This window comes from Phascolarctos cinereus, unplaced genomic scaffold (assembly GCF_003287225.1).
Source record: "Phascolarctos cinereus isolate Bilbo 61053 unplaced genomic scaffold, phaCin_HiC Scaffold_3;HRSCAF=262, whole genome shotgun sequence".
Lineage (NCBI taxonomy): Eukaryota > Metazoa > Chordata > Mammalia > Diprotodontia > Phascolarctidae > Phascolarctos > Phascolarctos cinereus.
The window spans coordinates 194816544-194843861 of record NW_027555736.1 but is presented as its reverse complement, the minus strand read 5'-3'; the positions used below and the strand labels follow the sequence as shown (position 1 = coordinate 194843861).

General features: G+C 38.8%; 1 protein-coding gene across 2 annotated transcripts; it reads left to right on the top strand.

Moving 5' to 3' along the window:
- Positions 1 to 5957: 5957 nt before the first annotated feature.
- On the top strand, positions 5958 to 26261 carry COCH (cochlin). 2 transcript variants are annotated; one of them, XM_021004239.2, is made up of 12 exons: positions 5958 to 6057; positions 6567 to 6623; positions 6835 to 6879; positions 10382 to 10538; positions 11907 to 12040; positions 12557 to 12619; positions 14007 to 14051; positions 14144 to 14291; positions 20604 to 20707; positions 21834 to 22060; positions 22320 to 22836; positions 25106 to 26261. In XM_021004239.2, exons 2-12 carry the CDS (start codon positions 6590 to 6592, stop codon positions 25279 to 25281), a joined length of 1650 nt encoding a protein of 549 aa, XP_020859898.1. In that variant the 5' UTR covers positions 5958 to 6057; positions 6567 to 6589; the 3' UTR covers positions 25282 to 26261. The 2 variants fall into 2 exon arrangements, with proteins under 2 accessions (XP_020859898.1, XP_020859899.1); XM_021004240.2 differs by having other exon boundaries at positions 5967 to 6037.
- The last annotated feature ends 1057 nt before the right edge of the window (positions 26262 to 27318 follow it).

Genomic DNA, 27318 nt, shown 5'->3' with positions numbered 1-27318 from the left:
TCACTTCATCTCTCTGAGACACCACTGGACTTAAAACTTCCTTTCCAGCTCTAAATCTATTATCCTAGATACAACTAGCCAAAGCCAAAAGGACCTAATAAAGATTTGTCAAGCCATGAGCACAGCTCATAAAAGTCTAAATAATTAAAAACATCAGCAATAACAATACTTTGGATGGCAGTAAATGTCCTCCAACTGCAAGAGTCCACATAAATATTGAATTATCTGTATACTGAATCTTTGTAAGTCTCAGCTGTAAAATGAGGATAATAACAGCACATAGCCCACAGGGTTGTTGTGAAAATCAGAGATAATATTTATAAAGCCTGATACACAGTAGGCATGATGTAAATTCTTATTCCCTTTCCCCCTCCATAAGTCAACAAACCTTCTCAATTCATCCCTTACTCATCATATACCAAAAAAGGATATTTGATTTTTCTCAACAATTAGAAATATCTACTTTAGTTAACTGATCAAAAAACTGTAATGAAGCAATGTGGCAAGGAGAAAAGAATAGTGTTCTTTGAGCCATTCCACAAATGATAAATGGTCAAAGGGTATGAATAGTCAATTTTCAGAGGAAGAAATCAAAGCTATCAATAGCCACATGAAAAATTCTATAAAACACTAATTGCTAGAAAAATGGAAATTAAAACAACTTTGAGGTACCAACTGATACCAATCAGATTGGCTAAGATGACAAAAAAGGAAAATTACAAATGCTGGAGGGGATATGGGGGGAAATGTACACTAATGCATTGTTGATGGAACTTTGATTAGTCCAACCATTCTGGAAAGCAGTTTGGAGCTATGCCTCCAAAACTATGCATACCCTTTGACCCAGTGATACCACTACTAGGTCTACACTTCAAAGAGATTAAACAAGAAGGATGAAAAGGACCCATACGTACAACAATTCTTTTTTGTGGTGGCAAAAATTTGGAGACTGAGGGGACAACCATTAATTGGGGGATGGATGAAAAAATTATAGGGCAACTAAATGGCACAGTGAATAGAGTGCCAGGACTAGAGTCAGGAAGACTGATCTTCCTGAATTCAAATCTGACCTCAGACACTTACTAATTGTATGACCCTGGGCAAGTTAATTTACCCTGTTTGCCTTAATTTCCTCTTCCATGAAATGAGCTGGAGATGGAAATGGCAAACCACTCCAGTATTTTTGCATAGAATGGGGACATGAAGAGTCAGATACAACTGAAAAACAATTAAATGATAACAGAGAGCAGCTAGGTGGTACAGTGGATAGAGCCCTGGCCCTGGAGTCAGGAGGACTTGAGTTCAAATCCAGCCTCAGACATATAACGCTCAATAACTGTGTGACTCTGGACAAGTCACTTAATCCCAATTGCCTTATCTTCCCCCCAAAAACACAATAACAGAACAAGTTATGGTATTTGAATGTGATGTAATACTATTGTGCTTCAAGAAATGATGAAAAGGATGGTTTCAGAAAAACCTGAGAAGAGAAACACAATGACCAATTATAATTCCAAAAGACTCATGATAAAACACCCTATATCCACCTCCAGATAGAGAACTGATGAACTCAGAGTGCAGATTCTAGCATAGTTTTTCTTTTCTCTTTCTTTCTTCCTCTCTTTTTCTTTAACTCAGAAATTGGTTTTGAATGATTACACATATTTGTAATTGATTTTGTTTTTCTTGCCTTCTTAGTAAGTGGGAGAGGGGAAAAGGAGGCAGAGAATTTGGAACTGAAAACTAAATTAAATAAAAAATAAAATAAAACGAGGATTTAAAAAGAGTTGCCCTTTGCTTTTTGATGGGATTATTTGAGTTGAAGATCATTAACAAAATGTTTGACAAAATTTCTCATGATAGCCAAGACAAGACAGAGAGATATAGATTGAATGACAGGATAATAAGGTAGCTTTGGAATGCCTTGAAAAACCAGACCCCAAACATGATTGATTAATGTATTGATGTGAACTTGAATAGAGAACTCTAGTGAACTGTCATTTGGCCTCATTATCTTTTTTCAGCGATTTGTTGGAGGTATGAATGTCAGATTTATCAAATTTTCAGATTAAATGCAACTTGGAGGAATGGATAATGTATTGGACTACCAAATCAGTCTCAAAAAAATATCTCAGACTGTAATAATGAACCAAATTTATTAAGATGAAATTGAATAGGGATAAATAAATGCTTATTTATAATTGAATAGGATAAATGTAAAGTCTTATACATTGGTTAAAAAAATCCATAGCACAGTTATAGGGGAGGATAAAGGTAAATTTTAGTGAACTGCAAACTCAATGAGTCAACAATGTGATATGACAGCCCCAAAAGCTAAATTACCTTTGTTCTACATTAATAGAAGTATGGTATTAAAATTATCTAGGCGGTAGTTCCGCCATAGTTGGCCCTGGTCAGCTCATACCTGGAACATAGTGTTAAATTTTAGTTGCCATATTTTAGGAAAAACATTGACAAGCTAGAAATTCTCCTTAGGAAGGTGACCAAGATGATTAGGGAAATTGCAACCATGTCATATAAGGATTGGTTGAAAGAAATTGCTTATATTTAGCCAAGAGGAGAGAACACTTTGAATGGGACAAGCTAGCTATCAAATGAGATAATATCTGTAAAATGCTTAGCATATAATAAGCCTAATAGGCACTGATAAATCTTTATTCCTTTCTCCTCTTTCCCTTCCCACCCCATCATCAAGTGCTATGTTTGAAGGGCTGTCATGTAAGAGAATTAGACTTCATTTGCTTGATTCCAGAGTGCCAAATGAGAAGTAATGCATAAAAGTTGCAAATGGCAGACTTCAGCTTAACATAAATAAAACTTCCTAACATTTAGAACTATGAAAAAAAGTGGAATTGGCTATCTCAGAGAGCCTGTTTTGTGAGACCTTCAAACAAATACTAGATGACCATTTGTCAGAGATTTTATAGAAAGACTCATTCTTCAGATATTAATCTTTCAACAAGCATTTATTAAGTATCTACTATATTTCAGCCACTGGCACTACAAAGATAAAATCAAAACAATTTCTGCCCTCAAGAAGTTTACTTTCTATCAGGAGAGACAACTTGGTCATTTGTTGTTATTGTTGAGTGGTTTCAATCATGTCGGCCCCTTCATGATCCCATTTGGGGCTTTCTTGGCAAAGATACTGGAGTGGTTGGCCATTTCCTTCTCCAGCTCATTTTACAGATGAGAAAACTGAGGCAAACAGGATTAAGTGACTTGCCTAGAGTCACACAACTAGGAAGCTTCTAAGGTCAGATTTGAACTCAAGGAGATAAGTCTTTCTGACTCCAGGTCTGGCCTTCTATCCACTGAACCACCTAGCTGCCCCTAAACTACATCTCTACTTTCTTTCTAAAACTCCTTGGAAAAAAAGCTCCACAATTCCTCTCTTCTCACTCTTCTAAAGTCTCTGCAATCTACCTTTGAGTACATCATTTAACTGGAACTACTCTCTCTAAAGTAACCATTGATCTCTTAATTTCCAATTCTAATGACCTTTTTTCTTAGTTCTCATCCTTCTTAACCTCCTTGTAGCATTTGACTCTCGTTGATCACCCTCTCTTTCCTTCTATGTAGTCTCTTCTCTGTGTTTTTCTGGCATTGTTCTTTCCCAGTTCATCTGCTACCTGTCTGCCCACACCTCAGTTTCCTTTGCTGGCTCATCACTAGCTGTGAGTGTACTCCCAGCGTGCAGTTCTGCGCACTCCTCTTTTTTCTCTCTGTACTCTTTCACTTAGTGATCTCATCCTTTCCCATGATTCAATTATCATAGCTATACAAATGTCTCTCAGATCTATATATTTCACCTGATCTCTCTCCTGAGCTCTCGTGAGTTGCTCTAACTGTTGAATGGATTGTTCAAACTAGAAATCCAATAGACATCTCTAATTCAGTATGTTCAAAATAGAATTCATTATCTTTCCATCTTCTGAATTTCACCATTATTGTCAAAGGTACAATCTTCTTTCCAGTCATCCATGAATCCTCATTTTCACTTACTCCCATATATCCAGTCAGTTGCCAAATCTTACCACTTTTATCATAACAACATCTCTCATATACAGTTCTTTTTCTTCACTTACTGAATACAACCACTACCCCAGTTCAGGTGCTCATCACCTCTTGCCCATACTTTAAAATAGCCTATTTTGCCCGAAATAATGAAAAGCAAAATAAGCAGAACCAAGAAAATGCTGCATACAGCAACAGCAATATTGTTTTAAGAACAGTTTGAGCAAATAAGTCATTTTGACTATTATAAATACCCAAATTAACTATAAGGGACATATGAAGGAAGATGCTACCTGCATCTAGAGAAAGAACTGATAAATAGAAGTGTAGTTATAGAATGATTTTACATATATACATATTTGTATCTAATGGTAGCCACGGAGGGGGAGGAAAAAAAATTACATAACTATTATATATTTAAAAGGAATAGCAAGTTGACCACATAGATGTACAGTTTCGTGTGCAATCATCTTTTTTAGTATACTATGTTATGGAAATGCTTGTTTTATTCCATAAATTAAAAAAAAGAAAGAAAAAGAAAACAAGAAAATAACCTATTTGGCCTCCCTACGTCAAACCTCTCTGTAGTCCAAACCATCCTCCACATAGTTGCCCAAATGATTTTCCTAAAGTTTAGGGCTGACCATGTCAGCCTCCCAAACACAATAAACTCCAATAGTTCCCCATTTCCTCTAAGATAAAATACAAACTGAACTGTTTGTCATTTGAAGCCCTATGCAACCTGGCTCCTTCCTTACTTTTCCAGTCAACTTAACATATTTTTCTCCAGCCATCCTGGCTTACTTGTTCTTCTTCACATCCAGTGTTCCATCTCTGCACAACCATCTCCTATGTTCATGTCTTTACAGTGGCTCTCTCCCATATCTGCGAGGCACTCCCACCTCACTTCTGCATCTCAGAACACCTGCTTTCCTCACAACTCAGCTCAATTGTCAGATTTTATCCAAAACCTTTTCTTAAGCCCCCTCCCCAGATCTAATGCCCTTTCCCCTAAAACTACCTATTTATTTTGTGTATATATGTACACACACACACACACATTTCCTCCCCCTTACAATGGTAGTCAACTAGAATTTATTAAGCATATGTGTCAGGCATTGTGCCCAATTGCCAGGCAACAAGGTTCAAACTCTCAAGATAAAACTTGACAAGCAAAGCTGTCATTAAGAGTGCCTCATAGTTGCTGCCTTCTCTTCTCCTTAGAGAAATTCAAGAAAGTGCAGGTTTTTGTGCCTGGTAAAATCCCACCACCCACTAATCAAATGCTGGATTGCTCTCCGGGGAACAGAACCGGGGGTAGGAGGTGGAGGTTGGTAATCTGACCCTGGTTTTTATCTATAGCACCTGCTCAACTCCATGGCATGCTTTCCTCTGCTACTGAAGTCACAAGGAAACGCTGGGCAAGGCAGAATACTTCAAGCCAGCGCATTTTTACTCCTCCCCCGCATACACACATTTCTCGGAGTCCTAGGCACCTACAGCCCAGCTACTGTTTGTGGCCTTCCCCTCCATCGCCGTGCTCACTCTCTGGGGGTTCCCTTGGCAAAGGGGGAGGATGGAGGTTTCCACCCTTTGGTAGTTGGCTCCCCGTGTCCGACTTTCCCCAGCAGGGAGGAAGGGCTTGGTCCAGGTGACCCTCGCCTGAGCCCCCTAGGGCTCCCCAGGCTACTGGGCAGCCCCGCGGGGAGTAGACGGCTCCTGTGGAGCAAGGCGCCTTCAGACTGGCCTCACCCCGGGCGAGTCCCCAGGGTAGGAGGGAGGAGAAAGAGCAGTGGGAACCAGGCTGCTGCCGCCGCCCAGTCCTGAGGGGAATCCCAGCTCCCCCACGCAGCCCCCTCCTTCCCCTCAAGGCCCTCCCCTATTTCTGTCCCCTCTTTGCCCCCGGCCTAGTGCCCATGCGCGCAGGAGACTCTTTATAGTCAACCCGGGCGCCCGGGCTTTCTGCGCTCGCACACCCGGCCTGACAGCGAGCAAGCAGGTGGAGAACCATCTGTGTGTGTGCGTGTGTCTGTATGTCTGTCTTCTTTCTCTCCAACCTCCTTTCTTTCTCTCTTGCCTATCCTCTTTGCCTACCTCCCTGCCTCCACGTCGGGTCCGTCCTCACCTAACCGGGGTACCTCCCGTCAGCCTTCTCTTCTAGATCCGTTATAACCCAAAAAGCTCTGAATTTTGCACCTTCTACAGAAGGAATATGAACCCCTAGCTGGAAGGGAGCAGCCGCCCCCTTTCTTCTCCTTGGGGCGGAGAAATGGCCCCATTGCATCCTAAGGGAACCGGGATTTCCGAAGGAATCCGGAACGCATCGGGCAGCTGGGCAAGGGTGGGGACTGGGTTGGGGAGACCCCAGTTCCCTGGAGCTATGACATCGTAGACAGTGCGCGGAGAACAGAGGTTGGGGACGGGGGAGGGAGAGACAGATGTATCTGGGTGGGGGGCGTTCTAGTGGGCACATCCGTAAGGAGTGATGATAACGCACAGAAGTCCCTTCTCTTCTTTCCTCCTTCCAGGTCTGAGCATTCCTCGAGCCACCATGTCTCCAGCTTGGATCTCAGTTCTCTGCCTCGGTGGGTAATTTGTGGGTTATTACGCACCTTCAGTTTTGTCTCCCAGTGCCCCTCACCCTCTCACTCTGTTCCCCCTTTCCCCCCAATATCCTGTCCTGGGTTTGCTTCCAGCCTCTCCTTTCACTCCCGAGAAGGTAGTGGGATGGGGAGGAAGAAGAGGGAACCGTTGAGCCGCAGCTGCTATCCCGCGCTCCTTCACTTCTTTGTACAGGTGGCTACTTCCTCTTGCCGGGACCTGGGAGCTGCGAGGGCGCCGGTGAGTTCAGCCTCTGGCCAGAAAAAATAGGAGAATAGGGGATGGAGTGAGGAGTTTACAGAACTCGAGCCTCTCAGTGGGAGCGATACGCAGGAGCTCAACCCATCCCCAGGACCTGACCTTGAGTCTCCTTAGGCCAGCCTTTTAGGAGGAATATCCAAGTGTAGACTTGGAAAAAAAAGAAGAAACGGGTGTATTGGAGATGGTTACCAATTTGTTTTTATAGGGATTTCTGCCTCCGTCCTTGCTCTGGAGCTGTAATATACTGGTTTGTAGTTCGTTCATCCTACACTCTAGTTGCTCCTGCAGTCTCGTTCTCCCAGTCTAAACTTTTTCAGTCCTCATGGGGGGGGTTTTCTCCCAGCCCTCCTACTCTAGGGGTAGTTCCCCCACTTCTGGCTCTAAGATGGAGAAGGTAAGTGTTAAGGAACTGGGGATGGAGCGCTCTAGTAGGTTCATTACTTCAAAAAAGTTGCCCGTTTGAGATCAGCGGAAAGAGGAGAAGACTAAATACGTAAGGTTGCAGCCTCCAGAGCAAGGTAAAATAGTCTTGAAAAGTCAAATCGGAAGGACTGTCTTCACCTGTGGTTCCACATTTAAAAGGACTTTGGGAAGGTGAAACAGGCCTTATTTAGGGCAATGGCGATGGTTGAGGGGACCCTAATCGTCTTTAAGAAGGTCAGTTGTAGAAATGAGAGTGTGTATCCTTCAAAGGAGGACATTTAAGAGGGACGTGGAAGGTGAGAGGAGGGAACAGTCATCTTCAAATACTTGAAAAGTTGTCATCAACATTAGATATGTTGTTTGAACTCAAGGAGCACAGCTAGGAGCAATGGGTAGAAATTTTGGTGAGTTGGGCTTTGTTGTGGTTCAGTATAATGAAAAATTGGTTTAAAGAAATAGACTAAGCTGCCAGGTGAAGTACTGAGTTTCTCATCACTGGAGGTGTTCAAGCAGAAGCTGGATGGAAGCCAGATGATTCCTTTGTCATCGATGTTGTAGACAGGATTCGTGTTAGGGAATAGACACACTCCAGGTGCTTTGATTCTCTTAAGTCATAGGATGAGGAAAAAAGCTATCTCCTTTTCCAGGCTGTGTCACAGAATCCACTGACTGCCCAATAGCACTCACTTCTGCTCCAGGCCTGGGTTCCAGGTGAGATTGTCCCTTAGGAGTGTGCAGCATTTGGACTTTGTTATGGGCCAGGTGGTCCACAAGCTTTGATCAAGATTCATTCATTTGTCTGCACCTCTGTAAGTAACCCCTTTACTTTACATGCAACAATTTGGGGTACTCTAAAAAGTATTTAAGTTTTCCAACCTTGTGTATGTGGAGGGTTTGTTTTGTTTGTATGGAATTTTGTTGTTTCTGGATTTTACAAATGAGATTCAGTTTTTAAATGTATTATTATTTGGTTTTTTTTCAAAGAAGATAAGTATTGTGAAGGGGAAAATGGGCGGCCAATGAGTGCAGTAGCAGTAAGATTAAAAGTATGGTTGGAGATAAGGGATTTTGGTCGAACTTTGATCTGCTTATCCAAACATGTAAAAGATGATGATTTCAGTGAAATCAGTAAGATAATAGATTTGAGCCTACTGGATTCTTCTTCTGTAAGGATATTCATTTTCTCCAGCAAATAAAGTGGCATTTGATATGAATCTCTGCTAAGACAGTGGTCTCTTATGCCCTGGTTAAAGGAAGACTTTTACTTCTTGTTCTAAATCCAAGAGGTCATTGTTGTAGATTTGCCAAGAATGCTGAGTATTAAATTGAGCATAATTGACTCTAAAAAACATATACATTAAGTACTTGAACAGAACTCTCTCTAGTGTAAAATTTTCTCACAATCTGTTGTAAAATTTCTCAGCTCCATGCTTGTAAGACAGCACCTGCTGCCATTCATTCTAAATTTAATATTTACATAGGTTTTCCAATTTGTATTTTAGCTTGTTTAAAAAGTTGTTCTTGTATTTCTGATATCTTTCTTGATGGAGATTTTTATTTTCCCATAGTATGTCATGTGGAGGGTGACTGTTTTATTTCATATTTCTGTCTAGACTTATGATTTAATCAGTGTAATAATAACTAGCATTTATATAGCACTTTATAATATGCAAAGTGGTTTACGAATATTATCTCATCCTATTCTCACAATAACCCTGGGAGGTAGGCACTATTATTATCCCCATTTCACAGATGGGGAAACTGAGGCAGGTAGGGTTAGTGTCTTGCCCAGGGTCACATTAGCTGTGTGTGTGATGTCACATTTGAATTCAGAACTTCTTTACTCCAGCTCCAACATTGTCTCCATTGTGCCACCTAGCTGCCTCTAGAAGCTCAGAATGCCTAGATTGGAAACCCCTTTGCCAGTGCAGATCAGCAAATCATCTGTAATTTATATAGATCTTAGAAAGTTGCCTGGGCAATGAGTGGTTAAGAGACTTGTTTATGATTATAGTGAAAGTATATGTCAGTGGTAGGACAAACCTAGCTAGATCTTTCTAAACTCTGAGGCCAGCCCTCCATCCTTATGCCCTATTACACTTTTCCATTTCATATTAGGGAAGAATATTTTATTTACTATTTTACTTAATAAGCACATAGAGTTGTTGTTTTCTTAAATATACATATACTATATCCTGGGACTAGCTAAACTATAGAAATAGCATTCTTAAACTCGAAAGCTACCTGATAGATCTCGTTCAGATTGTCTACAGTATAGACATTTAGTCGTAGAATCATTCAGAAACAAATTTACATATATAATCTTTTTACAGGTAACACTTGCAAAGTAGGATTTGTAAATTTTCCACTTTTATAAAAGTAAAGACTATCCATCATTGTGACTGATACTGCTTTATCTTGGACCAAAGTTTTTAAGCCATCCCAAACACATCTATCTAGCATGATCTTTAAACCAACCCTGAAAAAAATACACACATAAGAATTTTATAATAGAAGAAACCAATAATTAAGGGCTGGATCCAGTTTGGGGAAGGTACTTACCTGGCCTTGCTAAAAATCTAAAATATAGTAGAGAGGTAAGTCAAAATATTCTTTTAAAAATATTTTTATTGTTATAGTTTTACATCATCTACATTTCCCAAAGTATCCCTCCTCCTCTCCTCTAAATTCCCTTAAAAACAATAATTTTATTGATACATTTTGTTTTTATATCACCTATATTTCTCAAAGAATTTTTCTTCCTTCCTTTTCCCAGAGTTTAATACCTTATAGCAAAATTAAAAAGAGTTTTTAAAAAATCAGCAAAATTAGTCAACATATTGGAAAAAGTCTGGCAAATAATGTACTCCACACTCCTAATCCACCATTTATGACAAAACAAGACAAAAAAACAACGTAATAGCACCTTCTCTTATCTTTTCCTTGAGACCAAGCTTGGCCAAAGACAAGATATTTCTGGACTGAAAAAAGAGAGAGTAGAAAAATAGCTACCACAAAGAAATCATGGGGCTGGTTGTGTCCCCTTCTTTTTCTTCAGCTCCTATTGCTATCACATGCTTTACAAGAGGACTTGATATCAGGAAGGAGAAAGCTGATGTCCTTTGCCCAGGGGGGTGTCTTCTCCGAGATTTCTATGTCTTTGGGAACATAGTCTATGCCTCTCTTTCAAGCATCTGTGGAGCTGCTATTCACAGGTAAGCCTAGTGATCATGTCAGAGCAGGAGTGACTGTTTTATCCATCTCCCACTTCCACATTATTTTGTCAATTTTGGTTGTAGGAGACAACTAACTCTGAAAGCTTTCCTGGATAACCTCAAAACCTTAGCTGAATAAAATAGTCAAGGGAGGCTTTAGCTCTTTAAAAAAAAAAGGCACTATCCACCTCAGAGGTCATCCAGACGAAAAGGCACAATGGATTCAGTTTCCTCTCAGGGTCCCTTCTGTTATGAGGCTTCTTTCATTCTAAAATATGTTGCAGCTCCCTACGCTAATAGTAAGCTGAAGAATGGATTCTGGCCCTTTTAATTTATTTTGAAAGAAATCCAAAGTCCTATGGTTCAAGGGCATATATTGGAAAATTTGAAAAGTTGTGTTGAGATCTTTATTAACTCAGCAGCTCTGAGAAATAATAAGAAAGTAGTGGTGTCCCTATCAATAATTCAAGAAGTTAAGAGGGCACATTTCCCTAGAGATATTTTATTACAACTCTAAACAGCTGCTGTTACAAAAACAAACAGACAAAATTGATAGAATCTTCACGTGGCTTCTTTGCCTGAATTACTGAGACATGTATTTCCTTGCCTTGTAATAAATAGTAGCTGATATTTGCGTAGAACTTTACATTTGTTATCTCATTTAAGTATCATAACAGCCTTATAGGATAGATCCTGCCTGCCTTATTATCCCAATGTTATGGATGAGGAAATTGAGGCCTACAAAAGTTAAGTGACTTCCCCATGGCCACACAACTAGAAAGTGTCAGAGGCAGGTCTTAAACTGAGTTCTTCCTGAATAACACTATTCTGCATGCCATGGTGTGTATCAGAATTGCAGATAATAAGACCTCTTATTTATACTGTATTCCCTCAAAAAGTAGGCAGTACAGGTATTATTATCTCTGTTTCATTCATGAAAAACCTCTGGACTGGAGAGGTTGAGTAATTTGCCCATGGCCATATGACTTGTAAGTTTTAGGCTCAGTACTAAAGCCCAGGCTTCTGACTCTTAAATCAAATTCTCTTTTCATTTCATCATCTTGCCTTTTTACTTAGATGCAGTAGGGCACTGCAGCCCAGACAACTCACTCCAGTCCCTACACTTACTACAAAGCTTTTGAGAAGTATCATCTGGTACTGGATTTGTAGTATGAGGACCTGGGTTCAAATCCTGGCTCTTCTACTTCTTATCTGTGTGGGCAAGTCATTTCACTTCTCAGAGACTCCGTTTCCTCATCTATAAAATGAGAAGGTTGGAGTACGTCTCTGGGGTTCCTTCCAGCATTAATCCTGTAATCTCAGATGTGAGTTTTAATTGCTGCTCAACCCATTATTATTATGTTTCAGAGGGGTAATCACCAGCTCAGGAGGGGCCGTTCGGGTCTATGGTCTGCCTGGCCGGGAAAACTATTCTTCAGTAGCTTCCAATGGCATCCAGTCTCAAACCCTGACCCGATGGTCCTCATCTTTCACAGTGTCCAGTAGGTGCAACTAGCTTCCTTTTCTTTGGGGGAAAAAAAAAAAGCATCCCTAGGCAGCAATATTGTCTACCTTTCTTAAGTCAGCATCTTTAGTTACGTTGTTTGTCCCAAAGACTGAAGCCATCAGTTCATGTCAGTTATTGTATCATCTGTGATCTTTGGGCTCTGGTGCTCAATCTGGTAGAATGTGTGTGAAAGGAGAAAAGAGTTTTTTAACTTCTGCATCTTTCTACTTTTTCCATCTAATGTTAGAGGACTGGTCCAGTATTAGTAGGACTATAGACCATCTAGATAAGTAACAGTAGACTTGAAAAGTAGTGGTATTTGTTTTCTCATTGTCCAATGTGGCTCAGGTTTGGCTCTTCATAGTTGAAAGGTCGCAGTTTATTCCCATGGGCAGTCAGCATTCAGGGTTTACCAGCCCTGCATGCTACTTGGTCTCACTCCTGAATTAGATCCCTTAATCTCTGATGGTGATGAAAAAAAAAATCAATCATCTTTTTGTTTTATTAACAGAAGGCAAAAGTGGAGCTCTGGAAGCTACAGGACGGGCAGTGTCCACAGCAAGTCCACCGGCAGGTATGAAGTGTGGAATCTATCTTCTCAATTGCCTGGCCCAAAATTTGAAAAGTAGAAATAAGTGTATTTTAATAATTGGGGTAAGTCAAACTTTTAATTGTTTTGTGACAATGTTAAAGAGCAGCTAAATAAATATACTGAATTTTGCTCTTGCAAAAAAGGACAAGTATGAGAAGGCATGTACAGTTTTCTCTTCCATATTTCCCATGATTCCTTTTATCTACCCTGAACTGTGGTAATAACCATTCTCTACCATTCTCTTCATCACTGCTCCTTGGTCTTATCCAGTGGAAGGAGAAAAAGTGTGTTGTGAACTCCTGATACAGTCAAATAAGTACTATACTTGCAGTCTTAAGACATGAGTTCTAATCCTGCCTCTGTCATTTACTATCTGTGTGTCCTAAGGCAGTTCCTCTCTGGGCCTCAGTTTCTTCCTGTAAAATGAAAGTGTTGGATTCAATAGCTTCTAAGATCCCTTTTATCTCTAAATCTGTGATGGTGAAATCCTTTCACTCACCAAATCATCCCTGACTTTTCCTCCTAGGTGAAGAAAAAGAAGCCAAGGAATGCCCTCCTTTGGTTATACTAATTAATCATAATTGATTAGTTAATTAATTAGTTAATTAATGATTAGTTAATTAAAATTATTAACATGTGGATTTCCACCTTCTCAGATGTTAGTGTTCACGAAATTACTTTGTATTTACTATTTGTTTATATATTGTATTTCCCAGTAGAATTTAAAATCCTTCAGACCAGGAATTGTTTCATGAATTCTTTGTGCCTAAGGCCTAGTACATATTAGGAGCATCATAAATGCTTGTTGGTTGATTGATTTCTAAGGCTTTCATAGATTTAAAGCCATAGAAAGGAAATGCAAGAGTATGAGAGGAGAAATAACAATGATAAAAAAAATAAAAACTCACATAAAGTTATGCCTTAAAGTCTACAGTATGCTTTTAAAATATTATCTCATCTCTGTGAAATAGATAGTGTAAGTATTTTCTTTTCCATTTTACAGATGAAGAAACTGAACCTGCAAATGAGATCCTTTCTTTTGCTTTTTTCCCCTCCTGGCAAGGTCTCCAACCTCTTTAGCTTCAAAGCCTCCTCATTGGCCTTAGCAGGGAATTAAACATCTGACCTCTGGAAGTCTCTACTGGTCTCTGGATTGGAGATACAGCAAGCTAAGCTCTTAGGGTCTTGGCTTCCAGTTTCTTTGGTGGAGATATTGCCGCTTCTGCCTCTGAAAGTGACCCAAAGAAATAGATCAGTCTGTTTAAGAATGATGGTCCTTACTAACGACTCCTCTCCTTGCTTCAGTTTTCCGCTTTGGAACTTCCTTTCCTCCCTTTGGTAATGGTGTTGGGTGCTTACTGTGTTGCAGGTAAACGACAGAAGAAGATACCTGACAAAAAGGCTGGAAACAAAGGTAAGATGAGCCAAGACTTTTAACTTCGTCCAGACTTAGTCCTTGTCTTTCTAGGATGGCTGAGTGAAGTGACTTGTTTTGCTTTTTTGCAGATTGTAAGGCAGATATTGCTTTTCTGATTGATGGAAGCTTTAATATTGGACAGCGCAGATTTAACCTACAGAAGAACTTTGTGGGAAAAGTGGCTCTGATGTTGGGGATTGGAACAGAAGGACCACATGTGGGACTTGTTCAAGCCAGGTACCTCTATTTCAAAATGTGACTGATAGAACCAATGACCTCTCGGAATCAGAAACCATAGATGGAGGGACTGCATCTATGCTAGGTGTATCATGAACAATCCAGACGCCCACATTCTATGAGACTTAAGAGTAGGAGAGCCAAATAAATTCAACAAACATTCATGAAGTTCCTCCTGTATATAAGGCACTGTGCTAGGCATTAGACATACGATGACAAAAACAAAAACAAAACTCTGAGTTTACATTCTGTGGGGGAAATACAATTTGTGTGTATTATTTTGTTATATGTAGATAGATATATACACATATATATTAAAATATATTAGAATAATACACACTATGTAAATGCAAATAGATAAATACAAAATTGTACATAGTAATTCAAGGTAATTTCAAGAGTCAGTGGGTCAACAAGCATTTATTAAGTACCTCTTGTGTGCTAGGCGCTGTGCCAAGTACTGAGGATGTGTGTGTGTGTGTGTGTGTGTGTGTGTTAAAAATCCCCAGTGTTTTCACAGTGATGCATGGCATTTGTTTGCTTTCCAGACTATCAGATATTTCTTATTCCTGACCATCTTATTATTGTTATGAGCCCTAGATATTTTTCTTTCATACCGCAACAATTCTAGTCCATCTTGATTAGGCTCAGATATGAGGATATTTGATTTCTAGCAAAAATAAATCTGCATTTAACATTAATAGCATTTAGTTAAATGTATATGTGGTTTTCAACTATTATCATTAAGCCCAATTATAAAAATGATTTATCCCCTAAATAAGAAAAACCTCTAGTGAAGTTGATTTTTTAAAAGTATAGAACTTTACTTACACTTACCCCTACTGAATTTCATTTTATTGGATTCTGCCCATAATTCTGGCTCTTTTTTTGGGTCTCATATCTGTGATCTAATATGTTAACTATCCAAACTGGCTTTACAGAATTGGCAGATTCAATGAGCATGTCATCTGTGACTTCACTGAAGTCATTGATTAAAATATGTTGAACTGCATAGATAAAGGTCACAGTCATTTTCACTGAGACCTCTGAGGGTAACAGTGATCTGTTAATCCCTACTGCTTAGATCTAGTTATTTGAATACATTCAAATCTATCTTACCATACTAGTTTTCCAGTCCATGCTCTTCCATCTTATCCACAAGGACACTTGAGAGACTTTGTCAAATTGGAGAGATATGGCTAGATAAAAAGTTTGTCTGAAAAAGATGTAGGGTAGAGATCTGTGAACTTAGGGGTTTTTTTTTAATATATATTTTGATAACTAGGTAGCCATGACAGCGCACACTTTTAAGCCCTGCTACTGGCAAGGCTGAGGCTGGTGAATCAGTTGAGCTTGGGAATTCTGAATTGCAGCAAGCTATGCTGATTGAGTGTCTACACTATATCTAGCACCAATATGGTGAGCTCCAAGAGGAGGCCACCAAATCCCCTAAGGAGAGGTGACCTGACCCACGTCAGAAACAGAACCTGTCAAAGCTCCCATGATGAGTAGCAGTGAGATCTAGCCTATGAGAAGCCTTTGTACTTCCAGCCAGGGTAGGATAGGGAGAAACAGTCTTAAAAAATAATAAAATAAAATATTTTGATAACTATTTCAATGTAATTGGTTTCCTTTGTAATCCTCCATATTTCATTTAGGAAATTTAAAAACATTATTCTGAGAAAGGGTCCCTAGGCTTCACCAGAATGTCAGAGGTTCATGACACACAAAAAAGGCTGAGAACCTCTGACTTAGGGATTTTAATGTACTGCCAACTCAATGCAAATCAATAGTAGGAAAAGCTAAGAAAGCTGATGAACTCTAAGACTGCATTCAGAGAGACATGGCATCTAGAGCTAAGGTACAGGTGTACTCTGACTGGTCAGAAGATATCTGCAGTATCATGTTTCCATAACTTAGAATGAACATTGATGAGCTGGATAAGAGAAATGCAACCAAAATGTTGAAGGGTCTTGGGTTCATGAAGATTAGTGAGAGGACCAAGGAAGAAGACAATACTTGGAAGGGAGGAGAACATGATAATTATTTTTAAGTAACTGAAGGGTTTTCAAGAGATAGAGAGAATATATTTTCTCTGCTTGGTCCTAATTGGAAATAATGGATGGAAGTTGTAAAAAGGCAAATTTAGGTCTGAGATAAGGAAAAACTTTATTTTTAAAAATTATGCTATCCCAAAGGGTACAGGTCTGCCCTGGGAGGCAGTAGGTTCATTCCTTCTTTGTAGAGGTCTTCAGGTAAATAGAGAGGCAGTATGAGACAGTGGAAAGAACACCAGCTATGGAGTCATAGAACCTGTGTTCCAATGGCACCTCTAATGTTTTCTAACCTGTGAGAACCTGGTAAATGACTTGATCTCCTCATTCCTTGGTTTCCTTATCTATAAAAGGAAGAGGTTGGACTGGATGGCATCTGTGGTGTCTTCTGGCTCTGAATCTCTAATCCAAAGGCCAGTGACCACTTGAGTATATCGGTTAGGTATTGTTTGTATTAGGTGGCTTTGGAATCCCTTCTAACTTTGACATTGTGATTCTGTGAAATGCTTTGGTGAAATCTAGCTATACTGTATCTAGGTAATTTCTGTGATTGATAGTAACCCTGTCATAAATGAGAAGTCGAGGTATGATTTGTTCTTGATGAAATGGTAATCACCATTTCTCTTAAGTGCTCATGTACTGGATAGAGTCCTGGGCCTGGAGTCATGAAGACTTATCTTCCTGAGTTCAAATCTGGCTTTAGCCACTTACTAGCTGTGGAGACCAGTGCAAGTCACTTAAACTCTGTTTGCCTCAGTTTCCTCACCTATAAAATGAGCTGGAGAAGGAAATGGCAAACCACTCCAGTATCTTTGCCAAGAAAACCCCAAATGGGGTCAGGAAGAGTTGGACATAAATAAAACAGCTTAACGACAGTAATCCAAAGCTTTTATTTTACAGATGAGGAAACTGAGGCCCAGAAAGACTAAAGTGACTTGCCCAAGGTCACACAGGTAGTAAGTGACAGAAGGAGGATGTGAATCCTGATCCTCTGACCCCAGAGCTATTACTCTTTCCCCTGTACCATCCACTCCACTGCCACAGCCTTGAAGAATTCACCATGGTTTCCATGATACAATGAGGTACTAGAGAAGGAATCTGTACTTTTCCAGATCAACGGGTAAATATGAAGATAAATAAAAATAATAAATACAAAGTTTTTAAATTTCTAGGACTATCAAAATGGAGGCTTAGGAAGTTCTGTATACCAGTGCATAAATTTAAACTATATAGATGTGGACTCTTCTGAGTACCAACTTTAGCCTTTGCCATCAAAGCAGAGACACTTCTGAGAGCTAGGCCAGTCTCAGAACTCATAAACCTTATAGGTTTGACTAATCTTTGAAATGCATAGCAAATTTATGAGATTAGAGATTAGACCTCTAGATTTGACTCCTCACTGCTATGTCTCCTCATTTGTTCCATCAGTGAATTAGTTAGAGCCTCCACTCTAAGATGTAATTATCTGTGTCTTCGATTTAGTGTTCACTCTTTTCAAATTAGATTTTATATTAAAACCTTCCAGTTAATAAACCAGGAGCACAGATCTTCCTCCTTGTCCTCCCTAGAGTCCCTGACACCTATTTAATCACGAATTTCAAGTAGTAAAACACCTCTGTTACTATGGCAACCACTCAACCTATTACTTGGATGAGGCCCATCTAAAAGTGAGAAAACTGATGTTGGCCCCGGTTGCCCATGGTCTGGGGGTGGGAATACATGAATTTGTCAGCTTCTGTAAGAATGGTTATAATTTTGAGTTTAAAAAGGTCTAAGCTCTAGTTCATAGCATTAACTCTTAAGTGTCAGCTGATTAAAATTTTTCCAGCAATAGGACTAGGAAACTAAATGTTTGTGGCACTTCTTTTTCAATCATTAATGCCTTAAATGTGTATAGAAAACAAACTATACTTCATAGAAATTCAGGTTCTTAAGTAAACCTCTTGTTCTTTCTACATTGAAATGTTATGTTGATGATGGTCAGGTTCACAACAAAAAAATGTAATTATTAAATTTTAAAAAAACAGGAAAGCTTTTGAATATAGTTGTCACTCAATTATTTGTGCAAATGAAGAATAGTGGCAAAGATAATTCAAAATGGCAGATAATGAAAAATGATAGATTTGGCTTTGGGAGATATTTTTAAACTTAAGATTTTAACATGGGCACCCCAGAATTAGAAATTCAGAGACTGTCGAGTAAAGCAGTGAAATCACACTATAAAGGCATGTCTAGTTTTTCTATCCTGCCTTCCAGTCTGAATCTCCCCATGGTGCACAGTCCATGCTGGGAATGGACATCATCTTTCAGTCTGATACAAGAACCAGTCCAGAGAGTAGAGAGCTGAGTTCTCTCAGCTTGTTTTGTTTCATGTTTTCTCTGGAGCAGGGAGGTAATTTTTGTTTGTTGCTGTGGATTAGTCATGCCCAACTCTTTGTGACCCTACTTGGGGTTTTCTTGGCAAAGATACTGGGGTGAGGTTTGTCACTTCCCTCTCCAGCTTATTTTACAGATAAGGAAACTGAGGCAAACGGGGTTAAGTGACTTCCCAAGGGTCACCAACTCGTGTCAGAGGCCAGATTTAAACTCATGAGCCACCTAGCTCATTCAGGGAGGTAATTATTCCAGCTGAAAAGCCCTCCAGCTGCTGCTGGATTAGAACAAATGTATAACATTCACCAAATATGTTTTGGGCACATTATAGTATACAAGGTATGATAACTGCTAAAAAACAAAAGTTCAGTAGGTTATCAATATTATTATTTGCCCCACCCTAAATCATTACTCACTGTTAGCAAGCCACTATTTACAAGGCTGAGGACTCTTTTTTTTAAGTTCTACAATTAGGAAGTAGCTATTTATCCACATATCTAAAAAATGAGTGGAAAAATACAATAGCAACACAATACAGTAGCAATACAAATACAGTAAATTTGCAGAGGCAGCCCAATGCAATGACTACTGTGTTGAATCTGAAGTCAGGAAGACCTGGATTCAAAACTTGTCTCTGGCACTTAACTAGCTGTATGACTGAGAATGTCATTTAAATCTCTTTAAACCTCAGGCAACTTTCTAAGATTTATTTACTAAGTTATAGATAGTTTATCTAGGCTGAGGAAGTTCCCACTCCCAAAATCACAGATCCTTGAGTACTGGTATTTTAGCATGGTTTTGACACTACCAAATAACTTAAATACACCCATCCCTGAGAGAATACTTCTAAAAGTACATGGAAATGCTTGTAACACTCAGCTAGTAATGCAGAATCCCAAATCAATACCTGAATAACATGTAGATTTAAGAATGGAAGATGTCTAGATTTTCAAAAATAAGAATAAAACCTTCCATTTACTGAAACTGTATAACAAGGGTTTTTGTTTTGTTTTGTTTTAACTACCTTTTTCCTGTTAAAAACTTTGGGTTGGGGCAGCTAGGTGGTGCAGTGGATAGAGCACCAGCCCTGAAGTCAGGAGGACCTGAGTTCAAATCCAGCCTCAGACCAAACACTTGACACTTCCTAGCCGTGTGACCCTGGGCAAGTCATTTAACCCCAATTGCCTTAAAAAACAACAATAACAACTTTGGGTTGTCACTTGATTTACCTACTCCGGCTGGAGTCCTGGGCTCAGAAACCTTAACTGCTTAGTTACTAACATTCCTAACTAACGTTAGTTACTAACAAGCACCAAGGGTTCTGTATCTTACATCCATGATGCTGTGTTATTAAGAGAGAAATCTAAATGTTGCCTAATATAAACAGTTACATTAGAGTAGGTAGGTGGTGCAGGGGATAAAGCTTTGGACCTGGAGGCAGGAAGATGAGTTTGAATTCTTCATGATACTTACTAGTTACGTGACTATAGGCAAGTCACTTATTCTGTCTCTGCCCGTTTCCTCATCTGTAAAATGGAGATAATGATAGCACCTAACTCACAGGGTTGTTGAAAGAATCAAAAGAAATAACATACGTAAAGGAGTTTTACAAACCTTAAGGCACTATATATAAATGCTATTAATTTAAAAAAAAAATTTTTTTAGGTAATTGGAGTTAAGTGACGTGCCCAGAGTCACACAGTTAGGAAGTGTCAAGTGTTTGGTCTGAGGCTGGATTTGAACTCAGGTCCTCCTGACTTCAGGGCTGGTGCTCTATCCACTGCACCACCTAGCTGCCCCCTAAATACTATTAATTCTTAAAGAGATTCAGAATATAATTTTATTCATTCTGTTGGGAATAACTTTTGCCTTGTTTTCCTCTTAGTGAACATCCCAAAATCGAATTTTTTCTGAAGAACTTTACCTCAGCCAAAGATGTTTTGTTTGCCATAAAGGAAGTGGGTTTCAGAGGGGGCAATTCCAATACAGGTAAGCAGATCAGGGGTTGTAGGACCTAAGGATAGTTGACTAAAAATGGGAAATCACCTCTCAATTTGTGATGAAGTGTCACAAAATATTTTTGGATAAAAAACCCCCTAAATTTGAGGCCTTTCTTTTTCTTTAGAATGCCCATAGTCATTTGAGTAGCTAGGCTACATGTCACATATAGGTGTCCCTAATGTACAGAGGAAAGCAAAGGATTCAAGTTTAATAATCAATATAGCACTAATTCTGTAAATTATTGATGGCATTGTAATTTTTATTATATCGGCATGACACAACCATGATCACTGAATATTCCTCCTGTAATCTATTTTCCTTCAGATCTGAAAGAGAAGTGTGTAATTATTTACATCTGTTCAAGTCAATCAATAAATCAATAAACATTTATTAAGTAGTTATTACCGGCACGCATGTTAAGTGCTGGGCATACAAAAAGAAGCAAAAGACGATCCGTACCCTTAGAGAGTTTACATTCTAATAGGGAAGACCGTATAAAAACAAATATGTACGAAGCAAGATGTATACAGAATAAATAGCAACTAATTAAAAGAGGAAAGCGCTAGAATTAAGATAGGTTGGGACTTGCCCCAAAAGACTTGAGCCAGGGTTCAAGGTGTTGAACTGCTGTTACACTTTCAGTTCTATTGAGAACTAGTCATTTTGCTAATTGGGACAGACAAGAGATTTTCCATGGGGGTAGCACCTACTTCATGACTCCTAACCTAAGTTACTGTGAAAATTACTGTGAAAGAAGTAAGGCTTATGAGAAGTGGTATGGGAATAATGTAGATTCTAAAGAGAATCACAGAATACATGAGCTTCGTCCAGGCAAGGGCTGTTGTTCTCGTCTAGAATGTGACTAGAACACATAGTAGGCACTTAATTAATTTTTTAAAGTTAAATTGACTTGGGGGGGGCAGTGTTTTGGAAGTAATTTGGAAAAATTTCTTCCACCAGTCAGGTCTTTATGTGTCATAGGAAGAGGAGGGAGAGAAGGTCTCCACAACTTAAAACCTCAAATTGCCAGGTAGTGGGTGCCTGTAGGTAATTGGAAAATCGGTTCCTGCAGTGGTGAAGGCTGCTTCAGTATGCTCTTCCCTTTCAATCCTAGGAAAAGCCTTAAAGCACACAGCCCAGAAATTTTTCTCAGCAGACAGTGGAGTGAGAAAAGGCATTCCAAAGGTGGTGGTAGTCTTCATTGATGGTTGGCCCTCTGATGACATAGAGGAAGCTGGTATTGTGGCCAGAGAATTTGGTGTTAACGTATTCATTGTCTCTGTGGCCAAACCCATACCTGAAGAACTGGGGATGGTTCAGGATGTTGGCTTTGTTGACAAGGTAAGGTGGTTGGGAGAGGGGGACGGGGTGTCCTGTTAGTGTAGGTTAAGAGTAGTGATTTTGTGCTGGAACTTCAAACACTGCTCTGGGGAAACAGGGTTTTCTTCTTATCCAACTGAACTAACATTTACAAAAGAAACACAAGTTTATGGTGTTTTTCTATAATTGGATTATCTTTTTTTTCTTTTATGTGAGAAAAAGAGTGCAATTTTGGAGTTTCCCTGAGGGTTTCTCTCATGTATCTTGTTCTACTTGTCAGGCCGTCTGTCGGAATAATGGTTTCTTCTCTTACCACATTCCAAGCTGGTTTGGCACCACCAAGTATGTGAAGCCCCTGGTCCAGAAGCTCTGTACCCATGAGCAGATGATGTGTAGCAAGACCTGCTACAACTCCGTTAACATCGCTTTCCTGATTGATGGCTCCAGTAGCGTAGGAGACAGTAACTTCCGCCTTATGCTTGAATTTGTCTCCAATATAGCCAAGACCTTTGAGATCTCCGACATTGGTGCCAAGATTGCTGCAGTACAGTTCACCTATGAACAGCGCACGGAGTTCAGTTTCACTGACTATACCACCAAGGAGAATGTGCTGGCTGTCATTCGGAACATCCGCTACATGAGTGGTGGGACAGCCACTGGCGATGCCATTTCTTTCACTGTGAGAAATGTATTTGGCCCCATGAGGGATGGACCCAACAAAAACTTCCTTGTAATTGTAACTGATGGGCAATCCTATGATGATGTCCAAGCCCCTGCAGCTGCTGCTCACAAAGCAGGTAATGTTTTTGCCCCTATATGGGTAAGATTTGGGAGAAAACTGAGGAAATGTTCATTTGGAAGCAGTTACTGGAATTCCATTTTAATTAGCAAAGTTATTTTATGTAATCATTCATTTTAGTGTAGAAATTATTTCCTTATATTTTAATATTCAAAGGAGAATACAATTTAATATTGTTATCAGAATGATTTTTTTTCCCCTTAAGTAGCTTGATATAGTGAATAGAGTGCTGATCTTAGGAAGACCTGAGTTCAAATCCTGCCTCTGCCACATACTACTTGTGTGACTTTGGGCCAGTCACTTAACTTCCCTCTTCAAGCCTGTTTTCTCATCAGTTAAAAAAAAAAAAAAGGTGGAGGAGCAGTTCAACTAAATGTCTTCAGGTGTCTTACAGTGCTAAATCTATGATCTTATGATTTCTATACTGGGTCAAACTCATGGTCCAACCACTCCAGTATCCTGTCTCTGAAAGCAATGCAAAAGAGCAGAACAGCATAGTTGTCTTCCTTGGCATTAACCACCTATGGATTTATATAGATCTTGTTTGAATAATTTTTCTTCAGACTCTACCAACTCCTCTATCTCTGCAGTAAAGTTTCTGTGGAGAGACTCCTTTCATTCTCATATTCTTGGATTTAGTGAACGTATGGATTTACTTTGTTCATTAGTTTTCTTCAGTCTTCATCTCTCAAGACCAGAGGCCTAATTTTTAGGCTCTTTTAATATAGATCATCTTCCATTCTGTTTATCATTCTACTTGCCCTTTTCCAGCTAGACTTTTTCTAGTGTACTTCTTCCTTGAGGCAAAAAGAAATATTTGGATTTTAAACTAAGGAGCATTATGACTTTTATACAAAGATAGAATGTTTTCAGCTTTGCTTCCAAAATATCCATCTTTTTGGTGGTACATCATGTGGGTATAATAAGGAAATACTCTTCAGGGACTTTTTAGCTCCCTTCTTAGAATATAAATGATGGATACAAACTGCCATGGACTATTAAGAAATCTTATGTTATTTTTCCTTATAAGTACACTACTTTGCACATGTTCATTGTAATCTACCTGCCATGTTTCTGAATACTCAGATATCTTCCTATATTTTATCTCCATTGAAGCTCTGTTGGAATAGTCTTGAGTTTCCTCTGCATGCTAAGAAAAAGTATGATTCAAAAATGCCTGAAACTGGGTCAGGGTCTAGGTCTAGGAATCACCAACTATTTTAGCAATGGGTCTAAACAATGTTTTAGTCTAACAGGTAGGTCTAAATGGAGTGAACATCAAGAGAAATCAGAAAATGGGTTAAGGAATTGCAATACCATCAGAAATTGTTTCAAGTAGCACTTGTCACATTACCTGACTTGCTCTTACTGCAATTACTCACTAATTGTTAATCTTGGAGGACCACAGTGACTATCTGCTGAAGTTGAAGCCAACAGAGGTAAATGACTAGGATCCATTCTGATACTTCCCATACATAAGTCTTCTGGGGGAATCTGATTTATCAACATCATGTTGAAGGGCACTAACATGCTAAGAATCTGAAAGATTCTTTACATGTTTGAGAACTAGACAAATACAACTACTGCACAGGAAATACCACCTCACATCCAAAAGGTGGAGAGTGTTTCTAGTCAGACCCAAGAAAAATTACAATTCTAACAGAACTTATTTGGGGCTAAGGAAGCTTTCTGAGAGACTAACAGACTCTTAAATTATTTTTTTGACCAGTAGGTAAGAGGTTAGTTGGGTACTATTTCATTCCTCTTTTCCTACTTGCTGAAAGTTTCCCATTTTACTTTTATGCATGTTTAAGAGAGGGTGAGTATTTTTTTTTCTTTCACACAGGCTGGGAGGATAAGAGAAATAATAGAAGTATCCAGAGGAGATTAAGAAATGGCATTAATGACAGCAGAGCTTTTAAAGAAGTCTGCACACCAGCAAAACGTTGTCTTAAATGCTTTTGTTTTTTGAGTAGTGTTCATTGTAAATATTCATTAACATAATTATGGGAAGAGGTATCCGGTATTCCAAGCTCGATCTGTGATCCAGCAATCTAACCTCATACTTACCTAATCTCAGTACCCCCAATTAACTTTACTGTTCATGGGACAGGAAGCTTGAGGTCACAGAATTTGGCCCCTTAATCTATCCTATGCAACTGTGTATGAATGCAAAATGTGAAACCAAATTTTATACTTACATAGTAAATTGATTGCATATATCAGCTAGTTTCATTTAAATTAATTTTGAAATACTTCCCTTATAGGTATCACTGTCTACTCAATTGGTGTGGCTTGGGCACCTCTGGATGATCTGAAAGATATGGCCTCTGAACCAAAGGAGACTCATGCCTTCTTCACAAGAGAGTTCTCAGGATTAGAACAGATAGCTACTGATATAATTAGAGGCATTTGTAGAGATTTCTTGGAAGCACAACAGTAAAGGTGACATTTTCACAGCAGAAGGAAATGCTATAAAGGTCTCTAGTGCTTATGCTGTGATGTTTTCAAGTACTTGGATCTAATATAAAAACATTCTAATGATGTTAGTACCTCTTAAGCAATCTCCAACAATATAATCGAACCCATACACTATATATTTTACATTCATGCATTCTGACAGGCATAAGATTCAAGATGGTATTTGGAAGCACATTTCTTATTTCAAAAAATACTCTTATAATCTTGGTTAGGGAAGATTGGTTATTGTTTGATGTCAATTAACATCTTTGTAAGCTCAACAGAAGTTATCATAAATAAAAGGTAACTACAGATTGGTCTGCAAGCAGAGGTACCTCCTCCAAAACGAAACCAAAAAAAAAATTAACATTTATGTTAAATATGAGAAATAAAAAGGACGCATTGGAACCTATCTAATTATAGAAGTGGCTTATAGTTTCTCAGAGCTTGCCAAAATGAGTAGTCATAAAAGATTAAAATGGTGTTTTGATCCAAGTATGTTTTGCTCATTTGTAGATGTTTCAGCATTATGCATTCAAGAAGTATCTCTTGGTATTGTATTCATTTCTGTATGTGTCCATTGGCTGTAAAACAAAGGACTTACGGCATGGAAGAGAATTGTTTATCAAGCTTTATGTAGTGTATTTTTGTAATAACTTATAACTAGCAACTTATTACACTGAATGTGGGGGGAGTGCCTTGTATTTTTCTATTTATATCCTTAATTTTTTTTACATGCATAAATGCAATTGGCTAATACTATAAGAAATCACTAATGTACAAAAAAAATGACAAGTTAAGCAAGATTTAAACTCATCTTACATTGTAAACATTTTTCTTAAAGATAACTCATAGGAAAAATAAATACATATTGCAAGTAACAGAATGAAACTACAGGGATGAAACATTACTGTTTGAATGTTCAAGCAATAAAAAACCAAAACAAAATCTGTACTATCCCAAGTTGCCTAACACTCCACTCTTTATTTATAGGATTTGATTGTTTCAGTGATTGGGGAGAGAGAGATGTGGAAGATGAGAAAAAAATTGGTCACTTACTGGGATAAACTGGGAGAAAGGCCAGTCTATGTTACTGAAAAATGCCTTCATTATTTTTAAGCACGTACAATAACAAAGAACAGGCCAACAGACTGTGAATGGGTGACCCCAGAGGCCCTGCTTCATAGTGAGAATAGACTTTGTAATTAGCATATCAAGTATTTTCACATAAACTGACACTTATAAAACTGCCTCTTTTATTAAGGTTAAACAGGAGCAAACCAGTTAAAAACCATCTCCCCACCCTACCCCTACAATTCTAAGGCAACAAGCTTCACCTTTCAGCTCCCCAACACGCTGATGGTAAATACTATCAAAACCACTCTAAAACTGGACGCTTAAGTGAAATAGAAAGGCTTTCAATATAACAGTATCTAACCACTTATGACCAAACAAAACAGAACAAAAAACCTCACCAACCAGCAAATCTTGTAGAAATAATTTAAAGTATTCTTGATAATGGGGAGAAGAAGACTTAAAGTCTCTTAACACCTTTTTAAAAACTTGGTCAAACAGTATGGAACTTAATCTAGACAATGTGATCGTTCCACTTACTGGGAGGGAAAATTTTTTTAATCATATTAAACTTTTTTTCTTGGAACACAAAACATAACTACTTCTTTTCTTTGGTCTTTGACCTGTTGATTTCATCAAGGTAGACCATTATACAACTGCAGATCAACTCACTTGAAAATTATCTAAGTAAGTTGCCTTGTCCTGAGGTTCTAAGTTAAATGACTTGCAGGTGGGCTCACGGTAACCAGTAATCAGACTTGACCCCAACTATTACTGACTCCAAGGCCAGCCTTATAAATCAGGGGTTCTTAACCTGGGGTCCACAGACAGATTTCTTAGGGTTTGTGAAATTGGATAGGGAGAAAAAATACACCTTTACTTCCACTAACTTTTAACTGGAAATTAAGATTTCTTTCAATAATGAATGTTGACAAACTAAAGCAGT